General features: G+C 40.7%; 2 protein-coding genes across 2 annotated transcripts; both read left to right on the top strand.

Annotated features, from left to right (window-relative positions):
• Nucleotides 1–6,131: 6,131 nt before the first annotated feature.
• On the top strand, nucleotides 6,132–16,059 carry LOC127498510 (uncharacterized). Its single transcript, XM_051867888.1, has 2 exons — nucleotides 6,132–11,139; nucleotides 12,475–16,059. The coding sequence occupies exon 1, from the start codon at nucleotides 8,737–8,739 to the stop codon at nucleotides 9,934–9,936; it is 1,200 nt and encodes a 399-aa protein (XP_051723848.1). The 5' UTR covers nucleotides 6,132–8,736; the 3' UTR covers nucleotides 9,937–11,139; nucleotides 12,475–16,059.
• On the top strand, nucleotides 12,385–26,816 carry LOC127498139 (brain-enriched guanylate kinase-associated protein-like). The gene is made up of 7 exons (XM_051867129.1): nucleotides 12,385–12,402; nucleotides 12,475–12,503; nucleotides 17,118–17,279; nucleotides 17,538–17,604; nucleotides 21,121–21,228; nucleotides 21,632–21,715; nucleotides 24,960–26,816. The coding sequence occupies exons 1-7, from the start codon at nucleotides 12,385–12,387 to the stop codon at nucleotides 26,157–26,159; spliced, it is 1,668 nt and encodes a 555-aa protein (XP_051723089.1). The 3' UTR covers nucleotides 26,160–26,816.
• Nucleotides 26,817–26,928: the final 112 nt, after the last annotated feature.

Raw genomic sequence — 26,928 nt, forward strand, 5'->3', positions numbered from 1 at the left:
CAGTGACTTCACACATACAAAATGAAGAATCGCACAGCACTGCACATGAGACAGTTACTCATTTTAGCATGTACTGAATAATGTTATGGTCTTGAATAGTGTGTACTACTATTGAAAGTGCATCATTACAACCATGGTTTTGCCTTTTTCAATAACATTTATATTGATGCATTTAAGAGATGCTTTTATCCAAAAGGGGAACATCAGCGATTCGTCACAGAGCCAACAATTTTAGTGTGCAATGCCAGGTCTATTAGAAAGCTCGACTGGGAGATGAGTTAGACCAGAGGAGAAATGCAAAGAAGAAGAAGAGGAGGTGTTTTTGTAAATAAGTGAAGGACGAGTTAAATATATCAGTGATAACTGACGATAAATGTGTTCCTGTAGCTCAAACAGCAGAGTCACGGGTTTGTGAATGCATGAACTGATCAAACATATACATGGAATTTCCTGCAAAGCGTCTGATAAATGCAAATTATGCAGAATATTCCTTAAAGTTGGCTTGAAATGGAAGTTGCAATAGTCTTTTCTTCTCTATTGTGCCATATATCTGAGTGGAACTGCTTCTCAAACAAGAACAAATGTAGGGCGGGGCTTGATTTTGTCTGTGTGGAATTGATTGGATGGTTGTGGTTTGCTATTGGTGGATCTCATGTGAGTGACAGGTTGCCTCGTCCTCGTCATCAGAGAAGAGAAGAGATGCTGCAAGAGGGAGGAGAAGATATTCTGATTCAAGATTATGAGGAACATGAATTTATCACAATAATGATGTGCACCGATAAATCATACTGCAATATTCTGTAAAAAAAGTTAAATTTCAGTTTGATGGTGTCTTAAAAATAAGAAATATTAACCTATGAAACTACAGTATGTCATAAAATAAATTACAGTATATAAAAATAAAATCTCATGTCATTTTCTCTCCAGTTGGTCTTCAGGAGAATCTCGTTCACATTGACCCTTAAAGTATGATGAAGTTACAGTATTCTTAGGGAAGAACAGAAGCATCATCGCCATTTCAGGTAAATCTGTGGACAAATGCAGAAAGATGAAAGATGAGAGTAAAACATTCAGTGCATCCATGTTTAATGAACGGTGGTGTAACCGTGTTCCTCTTCTCAGGATCTGCGTGACCTTTACAGGAGCGCCGTGTAGTGAAGCCTGTTCACGCTGTTCTCCGACACACACTGCTGTCTGTCTGTGTGTGTGTGTGTGTGAGCTTCACCTCTGACATGTGTCAATCTCATATTTCTATGAAGCGTGTCTGAACAGTGCTGCCCTTCAACTAATTCTTTTTGAGTGTTTGTTTGCGTCTGTTATTCAGACCTGCAGGCCGATTCATTGATTGCTGGACTATAAAGGTATTGATTTCATTCCCTAGAGGAGCTTCCTGTGGAGGGACTTCAGAACGCATCGTGTGTGTGTGTGTGTGTGTGTGTGTGTGTGTGTGCAGCTGCCGTGATGGCATACTTAATTTCATAAGCTCGCTCTCATTCATCATGCGAGACGTGAGTGTGTGTGTTTCCAGAAGGATTGTAATGAAGCATCAGGATTCGGCAGCAAAAGCGACAGAACGAGGGCAGAACGCTGCTGCGGCTCCATTCACAGCTCTCCATCCGTGTCACGTTGCCATAGGAACAATGCACAAAGGAGGATGAGGATGCTGATGATGATATCTGTGTCCCTCGATGTGTCTGATATGATGGCCGGAGACGTGAGGACAGACGGTGTGTCGTCTGCTATAATCAAAGCATGTCACTCAACAACTCATTGAATATCAAGTCAAGTCAAATTTATTTATATATTGTTTTTTACAATACACATTGATTCAACGCAGTTTAATAATATCTTAAAATGCTATTTTGAAGGTCCCTAATTTTGTTCTGGAGTCTCCTACAACAGGTTCACATTCATCCAAGATCAAAAACACTTTAGTTTTCTCATAATATCCACTGCAGCATCAGCTCTTTTCTCTCAGTGTCTGAAACGCTTCAATAAAAGATTCGGTCTCTCTAAACCCCGCCTCTCTGAGAGCTGCTCTGCTCTGATTGGTCGGAAACCAAACGCTCATTATCATATCTGAATCTCAGCTCTTGATTCACAGTGATACGAACAGTAACGGTTTTACTGTATCAATCTCATCAAAGTGGATTTGCTTTGGCAGCAGAAAACAGCGTCTTCTTGACATGAACAACACGAACCAAACTCTTCCAGTCTCAGATACAACTACAGTGATTGAGGGCGGGGCAAAGAGACGCTGTTAGCCAATGGGCTGGCATTATGCAAATTAGTTACAAACCTACATAGTTTCAGCAGGAAGTGAGACTGAATTACTGACGACTCGTTTCAGTTCAGAATCACTTCTTTCTTTTAGACAAAACTCCGTTTATCTTTGATCTTTGCAGAGCTTTTACTTTCACAAACCGCTCTATTACACACTGTATGAACGGGAATATCTGGAAAACCATAATAGGAGCACTTTAATGTCGCATTTAGAAAATTACAGCTTTGTGATAATATAGTTACATTCTTATGACTATATAAGGGGCAATGACGTGACGTGGTCATTTTTATGTCCAAAGGCCTTAATATTAATAAAAAACAAAGATATGACATCCAAAGTACAACTATATCTCTTATTGAATCCAAAAGGTTTTGATTATATTTTTCTTCATATAAAGGTATTTTAAAGATTTTGAAGTGTCAAAAGGTCATTCGGTTTAACCGTCCAAAGGCCAATACAGCCATTTCATTTGTGATTAAAATATCTTAAAATGTAATAAATGTATATATTTTTTATTCTGGCATGATTTTATAACATCATATATCAACATAGTGCAAAATAATATTAAAATTATGTGTAGAAGTCGTTGCTTTGTTATGAGAAAGAATGTCTGAAAAAAATTAATTTCATGGATGTCATTCGGAGTAACCAATATAAAGGGACCATTTTGGATCAAGTCATGCGGTCAATATCATGTGACAGGATGTGACATCATTCAGACACCTGCAAAGGACCACATGGTCGTGAAGCAAAGTAACGAACTCTCTCTTAACTATCTGAAAAATTCATGTTTTCTATTGTTCATACGCATGTCCCGAAACATCAGGTCATTCGGTACAACCGCTATAAAACATGGAAAATGTTGTAATATTTTAAAAACTTCTACTAAATATAAAATGTTTGATTGTCCTTTTGCTAGCTAGCTAGATATCAGCCTGTTAGCATTGTTTGAAAATATTGTCATTCGGTAAAACCGAAATTTTGGTTAAACCGAATGACTTTTTTGGTATCAAATTTTGTCAATCTTGTAAAAAATGACAAAAGCAGTGTTAATTGATTATAAAAACCACATGATCTCATTGTTAACACTTAATAAACTTCAAAATTAATTATATCTCCATTATGTTTTTTTACACTTTTAAAAACCTTATTCGTCAATGACCCATAAACAATCACACAATTGAGATTTGCTCAACATCTCATCCTGTGTTTTGATGCACAAGTTTCTTGCATTCCCTGTGAAGAGTTACAGGTTCATTTTTACCACAAGCAGAAAATGATGATATAAACCCAATCGCTCAAATATCTGACATGTGAAGATGAGCTCGACCTGCAGATTCATCACTGAAGCTGTCTCTGTGAATCTCAGCAGCTCAGAGTTTCAGTGTGAAAACACAGGATCCTCAGCTCGGGCAGACGACAGAATCAACATAATCACGAAATATATGAGGCAGATCATCACATACACAATCACCGCACCAGTCAGATTTAATCTTCTTCATGCTTGCATTAGAATGTGCACTGTTTTTCATATGCATAGATATTGTAATATTATTAGTATTACTGGCATATAAAATGGACATCCAGACTGAGTCAAACAGAAGGAGGAAAACATCAATGTGAGCAACACAGAGGGTTAGATGAGAGATGATCCTCAGAGAAAGAGAAGCTGGAAACATCAGTATTCGACAGGTACAAGAGCTTCAGACACAACAATCACTGAATCTCATTCCCATCCGTCTGTCTGTAAGGCACTAAACACATTATAAACTACTGTCAAGTGTTTATAATGAGCGGTGAGATTCTCTCCTTGTTTTTGAGCAGCGGTCCGTTCTGCGTGTTTCCCATGTTCACTTCATCAACACATGCATCATTAGTGTTAATGAAAGTGCTGAACGAAGGTGAGATAATTACCCAGTGACTGTCAGACGCAAGATTTGATCAGATTGGGAATGACCACCGTGATGATTATTACAAGTCATAATTGAGTCTTAATTGGAAAAAAATACTTATGCATATTATTAAGCTCTTCATCTTTGACATCATTCATTAGAAAATCATATTTCTAAACACTTAGAGTTTCATTTATACTTTATTGACAGGAACTTTACTGACGACTGATGACGACCTGCTGTAAAACTGCTGTAATGACTGAAGTGTGATGGATGACTTTTGAAACTTAATTCCACATCATATCCACAATGAAACTGAGTTTTTATAAGATCATAATGTTAATATTAAAGGCATAGTTCACCCAAAAATCAACATCTGCCATTATTTACTACATGACTTTCTTTCCTCTGTGCAACACAAAACAAGATATTTTGAAGAATGTTTTTTGAAGATTTTTGTCCATACAGTAAAAGTCAGTGGGATCCAAAACATCAAAGGCAGCACTATCAATATGTCATTAGAAAGATTTGTTGTCTGATGATTGATTAGAGCACGATTAACAAATAATCACACACAGAGAGGAGTTTTCCCATAAGTAACTCTAACTGTATATACAAATATATATACAACAACCTCCAGTGTAATGAGGTTCAGTCATAAAGACCATCTGATCTATACAGAGGACACATGAGCTCCAATTTATGAAGAAACACAGAGGAAAGTGAGTGTTGTTCATTCAGTCCTGTCTGTACTGAGACTCGAACCCACGACCTTTGGGTTGGAAGTCCGACTCTCCAACCATTAGGCCACAACTGCCCCCAAACTGACCTCAGAACAGCAGCTGTGTTTGTCCTTCACGATAAAGACGATCACATCTCAAACATCTCTGTTATCAGAAACAGATCAAGTACCTGTAGCTGCTGAAAACTCTTCATGTTTTTAATATTCACCTCAAAACTCATTCAGATCTCTCAGCTCATCTCATTTTCATTCTCAGATATATATGTATTCTGTGCATCAGTGCATCTCTTTTGTTGTTCGTACCTCTGAAAAATAATTGGGTCCTGGTGGATACGAGCCAGTTTTTATACATATGCAGGGAGCGGTTGTCATGGCAACAGGGGGAGCGACCACATTCCCCTGGTCTATTTTCAGCTTAACACACACACCGATATATGACAGAGAATTAGATCCCACTATCTCACAAGGAACATTATTTTACAATAACAGGTGTGACTGAATATCTATATCTGAACAAGTTGGACTCTTCTGTGACGCGTTTGTGCTCATGAATTACACCGATTCTCTTCACATGAAGCACATCACAGTGTTTTATTGTAATAACTTCATGCAGCTTGACATATCAGATCACTGACTGAATGTGTGTCTATGTGTAAGAGTATATTTTGTCACAGAGTTCAATTAATAAAGCATTCAAAAACATAAACAATGTCTTTGTGCTAATGTTTTGAGAACATTATTAAAGACCAGATAACTTTGAACAAACATTCTATTAATGTTACTGGAAGAACGTTTGTTCATAACTTTGAGACAACCTTGCCAGAACATTCCCTGGTACTGATGTGTACTGTATGATTGATCAGCATGGATAATACGTGGATAAGTAGCCGATGACATGTTTCTATGATTCATGCACTGTATTGTAAGCCATAATAAAGCTTTGAATGAGGAGCGAGTCTCTCCCCGATACACATGCAAACTCTGTTTCCATTTAGCGCCATATAAGGAAAAGAGGCGGAGCAGAACTTGCACATACATTTCATTGGCTCTCATGTGTATCATCATCGTGCCAGAAACTAAAATGAGAACTGAAAAGAAAGTAGACCCCGTTGAGCATTTTGCATTCTGGCCCAAATCCATATTCAGGGCTTCTGATCTCATATTATAACTCTGATATCTGACATCAGAGCAGCAGCTTCACTGTCGTCCACCAGAGGACGCTGAAACACACTCCAGAAGATCAGTGTGAGATATGCAAATGACAGCGTGTGAAAGGTCATAAACCCCCACAGAACCGGCATTAAACAACCGATAGCATTTATAGCGTTATCCCAAAAAGAAATTGGCTGCAAGATATTTTTTGATTTTGTGTCACTCGTTGCCATTTTCACAGTTTTACGAGTAGAAGGAAATTAAGTGCATTAATGCAAGATGAATGATGATATGTGCAGAAAATTAACAATTATGAAAGATTCCTTTGTCACAGTCCCATCAAGGCACTATTTTCTGTAAAGCTGCTTTGAAACAATAAATATATTGTGAAAGTGTGATACAAATTAATCTCCTGTGACAGTGTTTCAGGTTATGTGATCGATCAGTTAATACTAGCTGTTTCATAGGCTGCTTAGTGTTAAATATGGTTGTGTTCATTCGAGATAATACTTTAATATCTTAGTATGATTGTGTTGTTGTTGCTTTGGATGACGAATTGAGGTAGACACACGTTAATTTTGGTGACTAATGAGTAATTGCAGTATGATTAAATGTTGGATCTGTGTTGAAATTATATATGAATAAATCCCTAGTTAAGTTTCCATCCACAAAATGCGCATTTTGGGATATCACATAAAAAGAGCCCGATTGAAGAAACTTATATTACTGATATTTTTCCCAGGAAGTGATTTTGTTCTCTTGAACACACGAGATGGAAACGCTGCTTTATTCGCAAATGTTTTATGAAGATTCAAACCCTTTTCTGAACAGTAAAGTAACATGCACAGATGTTTCTGAGTATCTGATTTCTGCTTCTGAATCTCTTCATTGGCTTCTTTAAGAAAGTTATTGATCATAAAGCATAAAACAAACAGCGATCATCCGCGTACGTCTCTCACACTACAGGAGGGTTTCACTCCATTGACTTTAATGAAGGCTTCCCACTGCAGCTGAAATTTCCCTTGAGATTCAAGATCCTTTAACTTTTCAGATGATATTTGCACACAGGAAGCTAAAAGAATCCAGAAGGAAGCTGTGCTGAAATGATACCATGCCCACACACACTCATCTAATCTTCCCTATGATAATTGATTTCTACAGGTAGCAGGTGAAAGTATATATATATATAAATTGAAGGGATTGGGAAAGTCATGTTTTTAATGCAGAGTATCTGCTCAGATAACCGTAACTATTCAAACATGTAAAAACAGCATAATATGAATGTTCACAGTCTTCAGAGGTTTGTTTGGCCTGATCAGTGCTGATCCTGCATACTAACGCTCTATATACAAATGACCCACGACATCAGAGATAATCCTCAGCAAGATGTTCAGTGTGTGTGTGTGTGTGTGTGTGTGTGTGTGAGACAGATTCTTCTGTGCTGAAGCTCTATGTGCTGCTCAGCATGTTGCTTAAGGGTCTATTGATGTGTGTATTGATGAATCTGCCAGTCACCGGTTCAGTCATCGCTCATTCTAAACAATGTTCCATTCAATTGTGTTAAATTTATGTGATTCCATAGGCATACAATGACCCAAGAGACTACAGATATGTTTTATGTGCCCCAGATGTTTCTTAGTTTCAGCCTTCATCACTGATTCAATAGGTTGCTCTCACTAGTCGATACGGCACTAAACTTTCTGTAAATGAGAGATTGAACCGACTACCTTAAAGGGATCGTTCACCCATTTACTCACCCACATGCCAATCCAAACATGTATGACTTTGTCTTCTGTGCAACACAAAATGTCTCAGTGTTTCGTTTTGTTTTGTCCTTACAATGTCAATGTCAAAGTCAAAGGGCTCCCAACATTCCTTAAAATATCTTCTTTTGTGTCCTGAACAGGTTTGGAAAGACATGAGGGAGAGTAAATGTTGATAGAATGATAATTTTTCAGCAAACTATGCTTTTATCACAATTGATTCAGTTTTCCTTCATGTGTGTTTGTTGCCGTTTTGATAATGAAATGTGTTTACAGTTTTCTGTCTGTTTACCTCACATAATCTCATTGCTTTCAGCTAGTCTCTAGTTTAAACTGAATATATACTGAGGTTTACATCTTCACCTTGAATCATCTTCATCTCTTCAGCTGCACTCGGCTCTGATGCTCCATTAAACTACATGAAATGAAGCCTTAAAATGATTTGCTTGTAGCCTTCAGCTTATAGTTTAATCTACAAGCATAAAGAGAGACTTCATCACCCAGCCATACTGACCACACAACAAACTCCAATGAAGAATCGATTTATGGAACACAAGTTCTGCCCCACATCCCGTCCATCATGTGGCATCATGATCAATGTCCTGCTCTAAAGAGCAACTGACCTGGAAAGTTAACCAGAACTCCTGTTAGACTTTATCAGAACACAGGGTTTGTTCTCTGTGTGTCCAACCAACAAAGACTGGGTTTATTCACCTAATATTCAGTATGTTTTAACGTATGTACGTGTTTGTCCTTGCAGAGCTGGGAGAGCGTTTTAGAAAGTGTGTCAGTTCGGCCACTCGTCACAGGAGGTAATTGCATGTAGGGCGACGGTGCAAGGGAGGACTGTCAAAATCTGGCCAGCCCAGCTCATCATGATCCAGTTTTCCATACAAACAAAAGATGCAGAACGGCTCGTCGAAAACAGGAAGAGGGGTTATGGTCAACGGGACGGCATCCACCCTAAAGAGGCAGCCGAGGCCCAAGACGGCATCCGGCAGGCAGGAACGCGGCTCCTGTTCATCCACTGCCTCTTGTCCTGTATTCTCGGGATGCGACCTAGACGAAGAGCCGCCGCCACGTTGTCCGTCCAGCCTTTCCTCACCCACCCTACACGGTTCCACCTCAATGAAGGGCTCGGTCTCCAGCCTGCAAGGATCCCTGTCAAGCCTAAAGGGTTCGGTGACCAGCCTCAAGAGCTTTCCTACATCCTCGGCACTGCAGGGTTCCAGCCTGAGTCTGCGCAGCTCCAGCTCCAGCCTGCGCAGCTCCAGCCCCAGCCTGCGCAGCGGCAGCTCCAGTGAGGACGACAGCTGGGACACCAACAGCTGGAGCTCCGGCGCCACCTGTCTGCTGCGTAGCTCCATTAAGCAGCACAGCGAGGAGGTTTTCCGGGTGCGCGCCGGATCGGCGAGCCAACCAGGGGGTACGAGCGATTCAGAGACCGGCTACCAGAACTCCGACAGCTGTCCAGGATCAGAGAGCCAGGAGGGAGAGGAGCAGGCGGTGGAAGACCGCAGGGATTCGACATCTTCCACTGCTTCTACAGCATCTACTGACTTAGAGCAGAAGATAGAAGAGAAGCTCAAGTTCTCTCAGTTTCTAGATGAAGTGACATGCAGGGTGCTGGACCCGGAGTGTCTGCAAGCCTTCGGCGCGCCCGTCCGTCAGAAGGAGCCGCTTGTAACTTCGTCTCTCCAATGCCTAAATCTAACTCCAGTTTCCAGTCCCCTCACCTGCAGGACTTGGTTTGCTTCCAGTAGGGATTCTGCCAATGTTTCTGTGTACAAGTGGGCCAAGTGCATGCCGAGCTGCAAGATTCTGGACGCCAGCGAGACCCTGAGAAAGACTCAAGAGGAATCGGAAACATTAGGAAGGACCTACCTAGAGACTGACATCGACCGAGTAAGGAGGGAAGATGAAGTGAGCTCCACACATCAAAGAGACGTGGAGAATAGAACTTTACAGCTGAGAGGCGAATCTTCTCGCAGATGCACGAGTCTGGTTTCAAAGCGCTCAGACGGGGCGCCGCAACCGCCGTACCGCTCCACCTCGCTACCGAGACCCGTTGTGAGCAGCATCGCGGTGAGTCTTGACCCATAAACCCTGTTGAAATAGGGCTTGAAACAATTGCATTACAACTATAAAAGTCAGATGTTTTGTGTTCTAGCTCATTTTTTGAATCGCTAATGAATTAGTTGATTGCTCATTTATTCCTGTTGCTCTTTGTTTCCTTTCTGAAGGAACTGGTTTGGATTTTTCTGCTGTATTGGTATGTCAGGTGACCAAAGTGCTTTGTTAACGTTCCCACTAAGTTATGAAAACGTTATTTCTGAATGTTCTCTGAATGTTCAAAATGTTTTAACATTTTGAATGTGGAAACATTCAATTTTATCATTCTTCAAACATTATGGGAACGTTACTTTTGAACATTCTCTAAACATTCTGAAACCAGCAACATTTAAAAAACGTTTGAGGAACAGATGAACGTCCAACTAAAAAAATAAAAATTCACCATGAACGATGTATAATGTTTTTGTGCTAATGTTTTGAAAACATTATTAAAGACCAGATAACTTTTAACGAACGTTCTATTATTGTTACTGGAAGAACGTTTGTTCATAACTTTGAGAGAACCTTGCCAGAACGTTCCCTGTTAGCTGGCAAGTGACCAAATGCAAGTTACTTTTGCTTTATAAAATATTTCATCCTTTAAAACAATGTGGAAGGCTCTTCTCAAACGTTATTTTGAGGTCACAGGAGTAATCGAGCCCATCGCTGCTCTGTGACAGCACATTAAAAATACATCAGCGTTTCTTATTATTCACACTGAAGCCGCCACTGTCTGGACACACTTCTCTCATCTGCCGGGGAACAGCAGCCCTATTAATAATTCATTTGGTTCTTTTTTGAATGGAAGTGCAAATGTCATCTTAAAGGCTGTGCAGTGCTGGAACAACAGAAACGACACAAACCGTGGATCGACTCACTGCCACAACAACGTCTGAACAGAAGAAATCATCATAATCTCTCTGTTGCATTACGAGCAGTGCGACTGAAGCAGTGAGTCTGGGCTGGTTTGGCAGACAGAGGATGGATTCAGACCATCTGGATAACAAGCGATTTTGTCACTCAGAAATAAATGCATTGAGAAAACAGTGTGTGACAGGGAATGATGAGCGTTCAGCTGTGAAGGGAGTTATTCAGTGTTTGTGAACAGTGGATCGTTGCCATATGACAGCTTTGGTTTCTGCGTTATGAAGATGTTCTGCAGGAAATGCTCGTCCCAGAGTGACGCTGCACGAGGTGTGAACACACTGAAACTGTGTGTATGTGAGAGAGACAGAGAGTGTGTGCATGTGTGGGTGCATTTGTGAAATGTTTATTGACGCTTGTCATTTATTTATTTACAAATTATTGCTTACTTTCCTCAGATTCAGTGTTAAATTAGTTTCTAATAGCTACTTCGTATATATATTTCATAGCTTTCTTATTTTCAATTTATATAAATTATATTAAATTATACAATTAATTATAGAAATTAATCAAAGAATGCTACCTTTACAGTCGCTGGAGCTGTCAATCAAACAGCACAAGTTTATCAGTGACTGAGTTCTGGACTTGCGCCAAAACTCCCGTTATATATAACAAATCTCTTAGTTACATCACGTTTGCACTGTTAGTTATGATAAAAGCATTCGTTTGTGTGTAGAAACTGAGTTACAATGACGAGATCACTGCTTTCATGAGCTCAACAACATGTCTGTGATCGACTACATGTTCATCACTGCAACCTTTCATGTCACAATCTGAATATAATGCCATAGATCTCAATATAATGCTATAATCAACACTTTTCACGATTAGTTAACCTTGAGAAATGTAATAGTAAAAACATGCTAAAAGTTTTCAAGAGAATAATACTTAGCTATTTCATATGCAAAGATGTCAGCCAATCACAGCAGTGGGCGTTTCCTCTGAAGTCTCACAGCAGACACGCCCCTTAAAACAGAGTGTTCAAATCAGAGGATAAAATCAGGATATGAAAAATGCCTTTTATTTCTAAATTATGACAATTTTTGATGTAAAAAGCATACTAACATTATAAGTGCACCCCAGGAAACATTATAAAACAATACAGTTCATGACCCCTGTAAAAAATCTCACAGACCAAAACTTTTAAACCAGTTATTTAAATATGAATTAAAATCTCAGTTTACTTTACTAAATACTGTATTTGCAGCTGAAAAAAAAAAGATTTGGATTCCCTGAATTCATCTATTTGTGTGTGTGTGTGTGTGTGTGCGTGTGTGTGTGATTGAGACGAGTGACGAGCGCTGCTCTACAGTAACATCTAATATCTTCTCTCTGCAGAAATGAAAATATTCTTTCTTTCACAATATATGCAAATATTTAAATTCACCCTCATAATTATTAAGAGCATGTCATCTCAAGCCTGTCACTGGTCTGTCTGCACATTTGTCATTCGTCACTCAGTATCTCCCCAAACAAACGAGCAGCGATTCATGTTTATTGACTGAGCAGTGATTAATGGTTCCTGAACAGAAGGTTTGTGTGATGTGTTGATGACAGCTGTCAGTCAAATGAATAACTGTCAGTGTTTTCCATCTGTTTCTTCAGGTCTCTGATGGAGACGCTTGTGGCAGCAGGTAAAGACGCTCTTCTCTTCTCTTCTGTTGAATGTGTCGGTCATCCTCCCTCCCTCCTTCTGTCTCTGTAGCGTCTCAGTCTGAGCTCAGGCTCGTCTCGTGCTGTGTGAATGTTGACGTGTGTTTAGAGGTAGAACACGCTCATCTGATCATGACACGCAAGCTTTACAGACGGTGAGTGGACACACGGGAAGAACTGCATGTTTTAATGTGTGAGTTGACTGCACTTCATTGTGTGTTTGAGATTCTCTGAGTCTAATATCTTACTGGTACTGTATCTTGTAAACTATTGGAGAATGATGTTACTGATAGTAGTACTTCTGTGCTTCAATATGATGAGTAAACGCTGCTCATTTGATGGAGATTCATAAGCTCTAAATGATCCTTTTTTACATTTACATTTATTCATTTTGCAGACACTTCTATCTAAAGTGACTTACAAATGAGGAATACAGCAAGAGATTTATCTTAAAGAGGCAAATAAACACAAGAAGTGCTCATAATACTAAGTTTCAGACATTGCTTAGAGTAGCATAAGCTGGAATAGGGAGGGATTAAGGGAAAGTGAAAGCATAGAATTTATTTTTTTATGATGAGGTTAAGTGCTCATGGAAGAGATGAGTTTTCAGCTGTCTTTTGAATATTGTCAGGGATTCTGCATTCTGGATGAAGGCGGGGAGATTGTTCCACCAGCAAGGAACAGTGAACAAAAATTTTCTGGAGAATGATTTCATGCCTCTCTGTGATGGTACCACAAGCCGTCGCTCATTTACAGATCATAAGAGCAAGTGGAAGTAGGAGTGCTGAGCCTGAGGTAGATCTGTAAGCAAGCGTCAATGCCTTGAACTTGGTTAGGTCAGTCATCAAAGATTACTCCAAGATTTCTGACTGATCTTGATGGGGTAATTGATGATGTACCTAGCTGGATGGTGAAATCATGCTGTAGAGTCGGAAGCTCAGTCTTTGCCAGGTTGAGCTGCAGGTGATGTTCTTTCATCCATGCCGAGATGTCCACCAGACAGCTTGAGATTCGTGCAGCTGGATGAAATGAAAGTAAGAGTTGTGTGTCATCAGCATTGCAATGGTAGGAGAAACCATGTGCCTGTATGATGGGACCCAGTGATGTAGTGTATATGGAGAAGAGGAGGGGTCCAAGCACTGAACCCTGAGGAACCCCCGTGGTCAGTTGATGAGCTTTGGATACCCAGAAAGACCTACCTGTGAGATAGGATTCAAACCAGTGAAGTGGAGCTCTTGTGATGATTAGAGGGTGGACCGAAGGATCTGATGATTCACTGTGTCAAAGGCAGCAGATAGATTCAGCAGAATGAAAACTGATGATTTGGAATCAGCCTTCGCAATCCACAGGGATTCAGTGACCGACAGTAGTGCAGTCTCGGTTGAATAGCCGCTCTTGAAACCAGATTGGTTGACGTCCAGCTGGTTATTCTGTGAGAGGAAAGACGATACCTGATTGAAAACAACCCGTCCAAGTGTTTTCGCTATGAACGGTAGGAGAGAGACAGGTCTGTAAGTATCTACAAGTCACTTAAGTGTTTAATGTGGGGTTTTTAAGCAGTGGGGTTACCCGAGCCTGCTTGAATGTGGGAGGGAAAATACCAGTGCGGAGATGAATCCAGGTCTCATTCAAGCCCAAGATATTGAGAATGGATTGAGTTGCAAAGGTAGGAATGAAGTCTGCCTTGTTGACGGCAGACTGACAATTCCAGAGACCCACAGAAACAGAAGTGCGAATAGAAAGCAGATTAGCAGTATTGTGCTGCCTTCTGTTTACTGTTTTTTGTGAGGATATTTTCAGATGTTTTTCCCTCAAAACCAAGCACATGTTTTTGATCTTCTTCCGCTCTGATTGAGACTCTTTTAAAGTTGTCATGAAAGGGAAGTTGCGCTGGTCTTTTCTTCCCTATTGTGACATATCTGAGTGAAACACTTCTCAAACAAGAACAAATGTAGGGCGGGGCTTGATTTTGTCTGTGGGGAATTGATTGGATGGTTGTGGTTTGCTATTGGTGGATCTCATGTGAGTGACAGGTTGCCCCTCCCTCGTCATCAGAGAAGAGAAGAGATGCTGAAGGGAGGAGGGAGGAGAAGATATTCTGATTCAAGATTACCAGGAATAATGATGCTGATAAATTATTTAGAATAAACACTGCAATATTCCATAAAAAACAAGTCAGTTTTGATTTTTATGGTGACTTTAAACAGCGCTACAGAGAGCAGCATCTGACAGGTACGACATAAATGCCTGGGGCTTCATTAGATGTTGAGGATTGGAGGTTTTCAGGTTGTTTTTTGATGTTTTTCTTCAGAAACACTTGATGGTTCATGCAGCTCATTGAGTGCATACTGAAATATTAGACCACAGTCTGTAAATCTGCAGACTGTCTTATGCATGTTTTATCTTATTTTGAACTATTCATCCATGCATAAGACTTTTTTTGATCTTGCAATATTCTACAGTGAAAAGACTTTCTCTCAGGTGACGTATGCTGGTCTTCTCCACTCATTTAGTGTGCTTAAACTCCGCCCCTTTCTCACAATCTACTGCAAGCTCACATTCAGACCCGCCTCCATTTTTGAGTGTCACGCCCACATCTCAACATCCAATCAACAAGTGACGCATAGAACCAAGACTCGATATCTGCAGTCCTTTTGCTTCTCCAGTAAAAGTATCCTGATTTAAGAATGTATGAAACCAGTCAAAAGCATCATGTTTTTGAGAGCAGCGGTGATTTTTGCCAGTAGGAGACACGCGTCACTGATGTGAATCAGATGGTCATACGGTCGTGTCTCTGGTGTTTTTCTGCACTAGCAACATGTTTATTTGTTATTCCAGCTTCACAGAAACCTGTCAGGATCAAGCTTCAGAAACTCTGTTTCATTGACGTGTGGAGGATGAGAAGAAAACAGGAGCAAAACAAAAGAGCTCCAGTGTGAAGCAGCTGATAAACAACCGCAGGCCTGAGCGTCAGTCTGACAGGACTAGAGCTCTGGTGAAGCGAATGGTTTTGAAGACAAATAATAATGTTCAGAATACGTCTGTAATGCAAACCTGCAGTTTTAAGGAAACAGCACGTGTGTCTCGTGTGTGTCTGTATGTTGTTGTGATATTGTACAATGATGTGCTGAATATTCTTGACCCGGTCGTCCATCCGTCTGTGTGTCTGTTTGTGATTCTGCAGGAAACACTCACAAACACACTAAGAAAAACATGAAAAAGATTTATATTGGGAAAACTGCAGTGAAAGCACCAAGAAATGGTGGTAAACATCAGAAGAGAAGGTAAGAGTGAAGAGAGAGAGATTCAATCCATCAATCCATTCATCTAAATGTCATCTGCACTCTTGATCATCTGACCCTGTTATGATCGATCCGTCAGGCAGGTAAACGCCACTCAAATCCAGTTACGGAAAGCTAGACATCAGTGACATCCTTTCCTGATCCGTATCGCCACAGTGAACATTAAAGACAAATGAAAAACAGCTTTCTCTAACTGGAAATTATACGTTTGAATCACACACACACACACACACACACACACACAGTCTCACCCTCATCATCACTGTTCCTGTCTGTCTCTCATTTTACTGTGGTACATTTGTTGTAAAGGGCTCTTAATTTAAATAAAAATATGCTCTAAGAACGTTTCGCTAACATTGCCATTAAGTTATGAAAACGTTATTTCTGAATGTTCTTTGAACGTTCAAAACATCTATTTTTTTTTCTTGGTTATGTGAACGTTAAGAAAACATTTCATTTCATCATTCTTCAAACATTATGGGAATGTTAGTTTTCAATGTTCTCTAAACGTTCTGAAACAAGTAGAAACATTTAAAAAACATTAGATGAACGTCCAACTAAAACATTTCAGAAAAAATGCTCCATGAACAATGTATAAATAATGTTTTTGTGCTAACGTTTTGAGAACATTGTTAAAGATCAGATAACTTTGAATGAACGTTCTGTTAACGTTACTGGAAGAATGTTTGTTAATAATTTTGAGAGAACCTTCCCAGAACGTTCCCCGTTAGCTGGGTTAGAGTTAATTACTAAAGTTAAATACTTTGGTAGAACCGACCAATAATATTTCTAGTAATACCAAACGCTAGAGTTTATTTTAGTTTTTATCTTTCACATACAGTTGATACTAGTGATTTAACTGGTGTGGAATCAGATGAAACAAGCAGTCATGTGACACGGCTCAATCATAATTATTTCTCTTTCATTTTATGATTTTGAAGGTCATTAAAGTAAAATTTTAATATCTCAGGCTTATGAAAATGAATAAATCATGTTTAGTGCTTTTGATCCAAGAGTGTGTTTGAGGTAATTTATGTAATTTATTCCTGTGATCAAAGCTGAATTTTCAGCATCATTACTCCAGTCTTCAGTGTCACATGATCCTTCAGAAATCATTCTGATATGATGATCTGATGCTCAAGAAACATTTATGATTATTATCAATGTTGAAAACAGTTTCAGATTTTTGTGGAAACCGTCATACACTATCATTCAAAAGTTTGGAGTAAGAAAATTAAGAGATCTGTCTGTCTGTGTGTGTGTGTGTGTGTGTGTGTGTGTGTGTGTGTGCAGTTCAGTGCAGGAGCAGAAGGAGGATCTGCGCAGGCGTCTCGGCTGCACCACACGCAAGCTGCAGCTGCTGGAGAGCGAGTTTAAGTCGACTCGTCAGTATCTGGAGACGGAGCTTCGACGAGCGCAAGAGGAACTGGAAAAATTCACTGAGAAACTGCGCAGGTCAGAAAACACGACATGAAGACGGTCACTGAATGAATGAGCTGATCTGAAACCTCTCCAGAAGTTAATATTGTGTCTGTATGAAGTGCTTAAAGTGATCTGAAACTAACAGTCTAAATGCCCAGAAACACAAGATTTAACCAAATACAAATATAAAAGCTCAAGGACTGGAGCAAAAACAACTGTAATAACACCCACTGTAAACTCATGACAGACGAGAGTGTGTCTTCATCATCCTCATCATCATTTCTCCTGCAGGATTCAGAGCAGCTACGCGGCACTACAGAGAATAAACCAGGACATGGAGGAGAAAATCCACAGAACGGTAAGAGATCCTGATCTGATTCACTTTAAACCAGATGACTTTAAAGGGGACATTCAGTATCATGAAAATCTGACTTTTTCTATGTTTAAGTGCTATAATCGTGTCCCGGTGCATCTACCAACCCAGAAAACATGAAAAAGGAAAACCTAGGTAACTTTGTTTGCTAAACCTTTCTCTGCAAGCATGTGAAAAAACGAGCCACTCAGATTTCGCTCCTCTAGTGACGTAGGAAGAGGATCTTATTATAATATTTCCGCCCCTTAATCTGTATGTTTCCACCCACGGCGCCGCCATTTTGTTTTCACAAGCGACAACGTTGTGCCAGTTCTAACGCCATGACAAAAGTTGGATCAAAGCATGTTAACTGTTCTGTCGTTGTCTGCACAGACGAGCACTGAACACTATTTAGAGTCTCGTTAGCTTGGATAGCCTGAAGTTGACCCTGACAAGCTTCATTAATAAAAAATGAGTGTTTCTGTCCGAGCGATATTTTGGAAAAAATATTAGATCATTCACAGCATTTGATAGCAATCATAAACGTTAGCCTGGTGTGTACGGCTATGTATAGTGGGCGTCCATACAGGTTTTGCACAAAAGATTAACATGAGTTAATCAACTCCACAGCAACTACATAAATTTATCCACTAACCATTCAGAAACGTCTAAAGTTGTAACTTCTTCCTGAGTCTCTCCATCAGTGTCGACTCCGGTTTGAACAATGTAAGGCTGAACACCGTTACTGACAATCCTCATTTTGGCTGCGTGAGATTCTCCAGCTTTGTTGTTGTTGAGCGACCGAAGCGCGAGCCGTTAAAGCTCCGCCCTCTTCTGGAAAGGGGGCGGGAGCAGCAGCTCATTTGCATTTAAAGGGACACACACAAAAACGGCGTGTTTTTGCTCACACCCAAATAGGGGCAAATTTGACAAGTTATAATAAATGATCTGTGGGGTATTTTGAGCTGAAACTTCACAGACACATTCTGGAGACACCAGAGACTTATATTACATCTTGTGTTATAGGTCCACAGTAACTCTTCATAGACAAACACTGATCCTGATAACAGGGAACGTTCTGGCAAGGTTCTCTCAAAGTTATGAACAAACATTAACAAGCATCACTCAGTGAGCAACATGTGCTCGATGTGTTTGAGCTCAATTTAACAGGAGAAATGAAGGAGATAAAGAGGGAGATGGAGGAGATCAATAACCTCACAAGATTCTCACTCTCAGAGCAATTACACAATCAGAGACGGATCACAGCGATGGTCCTGTAATGAAAGCGTTTCATCTTCAATCAGATAAAAGTTTGAAGCCATTTACAGAATCTAAACATCAACTTGATGCACAGCGAGTGATTTTGTGTCGTTTCAGCTCAGATTATTAGAGGAACTGATCGGTTCAGGCCACAATTCACTCCCTGCAGGTTTTACAAGAAAGAGAGGTTCATTCAACACAGTGTTACACTGCTGACCAGTGTTGCATTACAATTGAGTTACGTAATCTAGTAGTCAAATTTACAACAAATTACCTGAGTTACTTTTTCAGGTTTTTCCATGTACTGACATCTCTCCTAAAAATAAAAAAAGGTGCAGAGATGCTTATTGTAGTCCTAGACTAAATGTGAGCAGATATTTGCTTTTCATAGATTTATCAGCTGAAAGGTTTGTTTGAGCGGCGCCCTCTACTGTTCAGCCTGAGGCTTATTCATTTCACTTCTGGTGTGAAAGAGTCTTTACAATTGCCAAAAATAGAACTTTTGAGGTTTTTGCTATTAAAAAAAACAAGCAAGCCCAGCCATATTAGTAAATGCTGATACTAACATGAACTACCATAACTAGCTAACTAATCTTAACAAATGAGACCTTACTGTAAACTGTTACCCACAATACTCATTATTTGGCCTCACATGCAGTTTCAGCTTCTGTCCATCTTCTGAAGCAGACAGGTATAGAAAGGCTAGAGCTTCTGATGTCTGTTCACGGCCCAGATTGTGACGGATGTGATTTCAGAAGTGATTCGCCTCTCGATGTGGAAAATTCCATCTGCAGCACACACCCGAGACGAGCTCGGAATAGAATGTGAATAACCTTTTTGATATGTAATTTTAAGTTATAATGGAAATGAAGGTCAGAAGGGCTGAGTTCCTACAGAATGAACAGATGGAAACCTTCAGATCAAGTGCTCTTAAAGTCCTGTGCTTCATCTGCATTATGAATATTATGAATTACAAAAATGAAGTATATTATGAATATTGTTGGCTCTTTGACGAATTGTTTTTGTTTGCTTTGGATAAAAGCATCTGCTAAATGCATAAATGTAAAGAAACGTAATGTACATTTAGAAGGTATTTAGAGAAAATAAACCAATGACGACAAAAAAGTTACAGTGTTCATAAACTGATGAAGACGAATGTGACGAGGAGATACGACCACATCTCAGCACAACATGATGTTCTTCCTCAGTGTTTCTGTCTCGTTCTCCAGCACAAATATCTAAACATTCTTAAATCAAGATACATTTACTGGAGAAGAAAAATGACAGAAGAAGAGAAATGTATAAAAAAGAACAAATATCTGCCAATGGGGTCAGAAAAAACATTTGAATTAGCTTAGTTTTTCTCACCCCATGAGTTTATTTTGGACTTCAGGACTGAATCTAATGATGTTGTTCAGTGTTTTTCCTGAATGTGTCGTTTTCTGTGTCCTCGTTAGTCAGAGTTTCTCAGTGAAACACAAATGACCGGCAGCGTCACGCATCACTGTTAAAATTCAGTTTCATCTGCAGCAGAAGAACTGCAGCGACAGCGTCTCGTACAGTCTGAGCAACAAAAACACATTCAGCCTCGAGAAACACAACGGACACTCTGAGCATCTGACGCTTTCAGCCTCATTGACTTCGGTTTTTGAATACTTGTCTCAAGGGGGATTTGAGACCCAACCAGAAACACACACACACACACACACACACACACACACGTACCTGTGATTCAGCAACAATCACAGTCTGTCAGAGTCGAAACGCTTCAATCCAGTCCTGATCTCTGATGATCTTTCTAGAAAAGACACAAGTGTAATTGGGAAATTAACATCTTTTAATCATCTTATTTGAAAATGTTGAACTATAACCATCATGAAATACTGGCTGAATCAAAGTCTGGTCTATATTAATACTCCTTCAGTCTAAACGCTGTAGTCAGTGTGTCATGTGTGAGTTCAGCATCTGTTAATTAGATCCGCAGTCTCAAAGAGAACGAGCTCTGCAGAAATAAATCCTGCTGAATTAAACCCATTAATCATATGCAAATACTGCTGATGCTCCGCAGGCTTTCTTCAATAAATGTGAAGTTTCACCAAAACTCAAACATACAAACAGACGCTTGTGAATGAAGATCTCCATGTCAAAGTCAAGTTAAATGTATTTGAACACCATTTTTCACAATTCATTTTCTTTCAAAGCAGCTTTACAGAAAATCATTCACATTTATCAGATTAAAGCATGTGTGTCTTTGTGTTTCAGACTCAGCGTTACGAAGAGGAGAAGAGATCTCTGAGTCGAGAGATCGTCACGCTCAATAAACACCTGGTGGACGCCAAGATCACCATCCAGAAGCTGCGAGCGGATAACGTACGTACGACTCAGAAACACACGATGCTGAATGTTTCATCATCCCACAGGCTCACAGGAAGTCATCCTCTGCCAGCAGGAAGTCTTCTTTGAAGGTTCCTGACGCTGGGATCTCTGTGATGAAGCTGCTGCTGCTTCAGCCTCCACATGGTTTCTCTCTAGGTTCACTAGATAGTGTCCACTGAGCCAGTGTTCCCTCTCAAACACTTGTGGTTCAGAGATATAGAGAGTTCAAGAGACTAATGGATCATCAGCATGTCGAAACAGCCAAATTCAGATCAAATGAAATGAGTAAAGACATTTGTCAGTAAATGTTTGCATTGTATACTGAATAATCATTTGTCAAATTAAATCATGTAAGTAACGGTTTATAACGGCAATAACGGTTTGTGTTTCTCTGCAGGATCTGTACAGGAAAGACTGTAATCTGGCAGCTCAGCTGCTCCAGTGCGGAAAATCTCCTTACAGATCGCACAGACTGTCTGAGGTACACACACACACACACACACGTTGGATTTCCATGTTCTATGAGAAATTTCCATAGACATCCCTCTATCCCTCTTACAAAAAGCTTACTGCATTTTTACATTTTTCAAAAAACATCACTTTGTATGATTTATAAGCTGTTTTCCTCATTTTCCACACACTGTGAACACACACATCTGGAGCAGTGGGCAGCTGTTTTTGCTGCGGCACACAGGGATTGGTGTCTTACCTCAGTTGTGGGTAATGAGAGAGGAAGAGAGCGATGTTCATTCACTCTCCCCACAGACATTTCCTGCCAGTACTGAGACTCGAACCCATGACCTTCAGATTACAAGTCTGACTCTCTAACCGTTAGGCCACAACTGCCCATAAACATAGGGTTTACCTGAACCACATACACACACACACACACAAACACACACACACACACACACTCACACACACTGAACACACACACACACTCACATTGAACATACACACACACACACTCTCACTCACTCACACTCACACTGAACATACACACACACACACACACACACACACACACACACACACTTTTCTTTCTCAGAGGGATCCTAAAAATAGCACAACCTTAAAGAAAGTCAGAGGCGCAGCGAATCCTTTTCACTTTAATTCTGCGGTCGCAGGTTTCTAATACGTTGGTTCCTTTCTTTCTCTTTCTGCCGGAGGCCTGACGGGTTTCATTTGAATATAAAGTCTGCTGTTGATGTTGGCAGAAAGAGAAATGTGCTGGTTTTATTGCTGACAGAGTAAAGTCGCTTCATGTTAATCACAGAGAGAGAACAGGGCTCTTGTCCTTCAGATGGACTGAGGATGAAGGTTTCCCTCATGATTCATCATTTGTGCCGTTTCCATCTATCAGAAAAAAGGAACTCACTCATGTATGTTCAGAAAACAGCTCAGATGTGATCGTACAATCAGTGAATCCTCCAGAGCTGATGCCTGTTCTCATTCAGGTCGTGTAACCAGCGCTGTTTTCTAGCATCATGATCAGTGTTGATACTGTTAACAACAGACGAACTATAACAAATATTTAAAAAATGGTTAGATTAAAAATGGTTTTCATTAATTTAAATGAAAATTTAATAGTTAAATATAAATATTAGATGAGAAACTTAAATGAAAAAAAACCAAATGAAAATTAGAACTGATTAATACTTCAAGTTTATGTTGAACTAATAAAAATGATAAAAGTACATAAAATTACTAAAACTTAAACTAAACTAACTACAAAAAATAATTTGAGAGCAATTTGAAACACAATAGTTCTGTGAGAGAACGCAAAGTTTCTTGGGGAAACGCAATAGTTTTGTGAGAGAACGCAAAGTTTCTTGGGGAAACGCAATAGTCCTGTGAGAGAACGCAAAGTTTCTTGGGGAAACGCAATAGTTTTGTGAGAGAACGCAAAGTTTCTTGGGGAAACGCAATAGTGCTGTGAGAGAACGCAAAGTTTCTTGGGGAAACGCAATAGTTTTGTGAGAGAACGCAAAGTTTCTTGGGGAAACGCAATAGTCCTGTGAGAGAACGCAAAGTTTCTTGGGGAAACGCAATAGTGCTGTGAGAGAACGCAAAGTTTCTTGGGGAAACGCAATAGTTTTGTGAGAGAACGCAAAGTTTCTTGGGGAAACGCAATAGTCCTGTGAGAGAACGCAAAGTTTCTTGGGGAAACGCAATAGTCCTGTGAGAGAACGCAAAGTTTCTTGGGGAAACGCAATAGTTTTGTGAGAGAACGCAAAGTTTCTTGGGGAAACGCAATAGTGCTGTGAGAGAACGCAAAGTTTCTTGGGGAAACGCAATAGTCCTGTGAGAGAACGCAAAGTTTCTTGGGGAAACGCAATAGTCCTGTGAGAGAACGCAAAGTTTCTTGGGGAAACGCAATAGTTTTGTGAGAGAACGCAAAGTTTCTTGGGGAAACGCAATAGTGCTGTGAGAGAACGCAAAGTTTCTTGGGGAAACGCAATAGTTTTGTGAGAGAACGCAAAGTTTCTTGGGGAAACGCAATAGTCCTGTGAGAGAACGCAAAGTTTCTTGGGGAAACGCAATAGTTTTGTGAGAGAACGCAAAGTTTCTTGGGGAAACGCAATAGTTTTGTGAGAGAACGCAAAGTTTCTTGGGGAAACGCAATAGTTTTGTGAGAGAACGCAAAGTTTCTTGGGGAAACGCAATAGTTTTGTGAGAGAACGCAAAGTTTCTTGGGGAAACGCAATAGTGCTGTGAGAGAATGCAAAGTTTCTTGGGGAAACGCAATAGTCCTGTGAGAGAACGCAAAGTTTCTTGGGGAAACGCAATAGTGCTGTGAGAGAATGCAAAGTTTCTTGGGGAAACGCAATAGTCCTGTGAGAGAACGCAAAGTTTCTTGGGGAAACGCAATAGTGCTGTGAGAGAATGCAAAGTTTCTTGGGGAAACGCAATAGTCCTGTGAGAGAACGCAAAGTTTCTTGGGGAAAACGCAATAGTGCTGTGAGAGAATGCAAAGTTTCTTGGGGAAACGCAATAGTTTTGTGAGAGAACGCAAAGTTTCTTGGGGAAACGCAATAGTGCTGTGAGAGAATGCAAAGTTTCTTGGGGAAACGCAATAGTTTTGTGAGAGAACGCAAAGTTTCTTGGGGAAACGCAATAGTTTTGTGAGAGAACGCAAAGTTTCTTGGGGAAACGCAATAGTTTTGTGAGAGAACGCAAAGTTTCTTGGGGAAACGCAATAGTTTTGTGAGAGAACGCAAAGTTTCTTGGGGAAACGCAATAGTGCTGTGAGAGAACGCAAAGTTTCTTGGGGAAACGCAATAGTGCTGTGAGAGAATGCAAAGTTTCTTGGGGAAACGCAATAGTCCTGTGAGAGAACGCAAAGTTTCTTGGGGAAAACGCAATAGTGCTGTGAGAGAATGCAAAGTTTCTTGGGGAAACGCAATAGTTTTGTGAGAGAACGCAAAGTTTCTTGGGGAAACGCAATAGTTTTGTGAGAGAACGCAAAGTTTCTTGGGGAAACGCAATAGTTTTGTGAGAGAACGCAAAGTTTCTTGGGGAAACGCAATAGTTTTGTGAGAGAACGCAAAGTTTCCTGGGGAAACGCAAAGTTTGTTGAGAGAATGCAAATGTTTTACTATTTTTGATCACCATGTCCCTTTAGGAGCTCTGTAGACAACAGATAAAGAGTTTCTTCTCTATGAATGGTTTCACATCTCTATTGAGTTTCTCTCATTGGTGTCTCTGTTTGTGATTGTTTGCAGCTTCCCGCTGATCTTCAGGAGCGAGTGAGTTCCCACATGGAGAAGCAGGGTCACAGGCAGAGCGTAGCGCTGCATCACTCCTGCTCAGACGCCGTTCCCACTGCTGTTATCGGCAGGGTCCTGGAGAAACCGGAGCCCGGGAGAAGCTGTCCGGTCACACGCTCGCCGAGTCCTCAAGCTCAAGAATTCCCATCTGGCACAGACAAAGTTCAGAGGCGTGCGGCATATAAGTTGTCAGATCTATACTGCAGCGACACTGCTCTATACTGTCCCACTGATGAGCGGCGGCACGACCGCTGGCCGGAGCGACGGCAGAGTGCAGACCAGAGCGGACAGATCCGAGGACACACTGACAGCAACCCGGAAGACGAGAGTTTGCCTCAGACTTTCTCTCTGCATGAAGACCCTTTCGGATCTCTTCCGGCCTGTTATTCCAGCTTCAGTATGGCGTCGGATGAGAAGGCTCAAGTGTCATCATCCCAGCAGGCTCTGTTCACTGACTGGCGTGATGGAGACTATGAGCACAAGAACCCATCCTCATATGGAAAGGAACATCTGGGATTTTCCAAGTCGAGCAGCTTCCAGCACGCCGCTCAGAATGGCGGTTCTCTGGCACACGGCTACAGCGTATCTGGAGCTCACGGGGACAGACATGTCCACGACCCTGAGGATCCGACGGGCGGCTGGAGGCAGATGAGCGTGGAGGACATGAACACCTTCTTCTGTAGCCCTGGACGTGCTTCGCCCTTCAGTTTCTCAGAGCGGCACTTTGCGGTCAGTCCAGCCAAGATCAAACTGGGTCCCCTTTACAGCAGCTTCCAGGAGGGAGACCATGTCTTCCACACGCGTGCACCGGATCTGCGGTTCCCTGCGTCAGCGGGATCAAGTCCCGCGCTGAACCCAAAGATTAGCCTGAATGCATTGAAAAGGGGCTTGATGTTCCGCTCAAAGGATGCTGGTCAGGACTCAACGAGCAGCTTCTTCCAGGACAAGCAGAACACGGATGAAGACGCTTTACGGAGAGATTACGTAGATGAAAGTCCCAGTAGTTCTGTCGAGTCACTAAAGAGTCTGGACATCCAGCACTACAAGAAGGATCTTCAGAAAAAGACGCCACAGCATCAAAAGTTTGGAAACGCGGGACTCAGTCGCAAAGACAGTCTTACCAAAGCACAGCTTTATGGAACGCTGCTTAACTAACCATCAGTGTTCAACGTACTGCGGTTCACTGCAAAAACTGATGTTCTTCCTCAGTGTTTCTGTCTTGTTTTCCAGCACAAATATCTAAACATTCTTAAATCAAGACACATTTACTGGAGAAGAAAAATGACTGAAGATATTAAGCCTTGTTTTCTGAAAAATGCATCAAAATAAAGTGAGTTTGTGCTTAAAACAAGAATATCTGCTAATGGGGTCAGAAAAATAATCTTAATTCAAAGGGAAAACAAATCGATTTTCAGACTCCATTGGCAGATATTTGTCCTTGATTTAAGCACAAACTCACTATATTTAGATGCATTTTTCAGAAAACAAGACTGAGGAACATTTTTTGAAAAGCAGCAGCACTCAAAAACCCATACAGTAAACTAATGTCAACATGTTTGCAAACCATTTTTCTGTTGCAGTTTTATATGGTGGGACTTGATTTTATCATGGTGAGTTTTATTGGATGAAGAAAAATGACCCATGGTTGTATAAGGGGCTTAATGTTACACCTGAAGCGTGCCATTTCTGCGTTTTAAACACTCAAACTCTCCCTTTGGACCCTCATCTGCTATTGGTCAGTCAGACAGATAGCCCCGCCCCAGCCTCACATGATTGGTCGAGTCAGAAGTTGACATGTCAGGCCACTCAATGTTGTGAAAGCATCACTGTCAGACTAACAATGACTAACAGTGTCTCTGAACACTGACACGCCACAAACTAGATGAACATCTCAGCTGCTCCAGCAATCTCAATCTCATCTTTT

This window comes from Ctenopharyngodon idella, chromosome 17 (genome assembly GCF_019924925.1).
Source record: "Ctenopharyngodon idella isolate HZGC_01 chromosome 17, HZGC01, whole genome shotgun sequence".
NCBI lineage: Eukaryota > Metazoa > Chordata > Actinopteri > Cypriniformes > Xenocyprididae > Ctenopharyngodon > Ctenopharyngodon idella.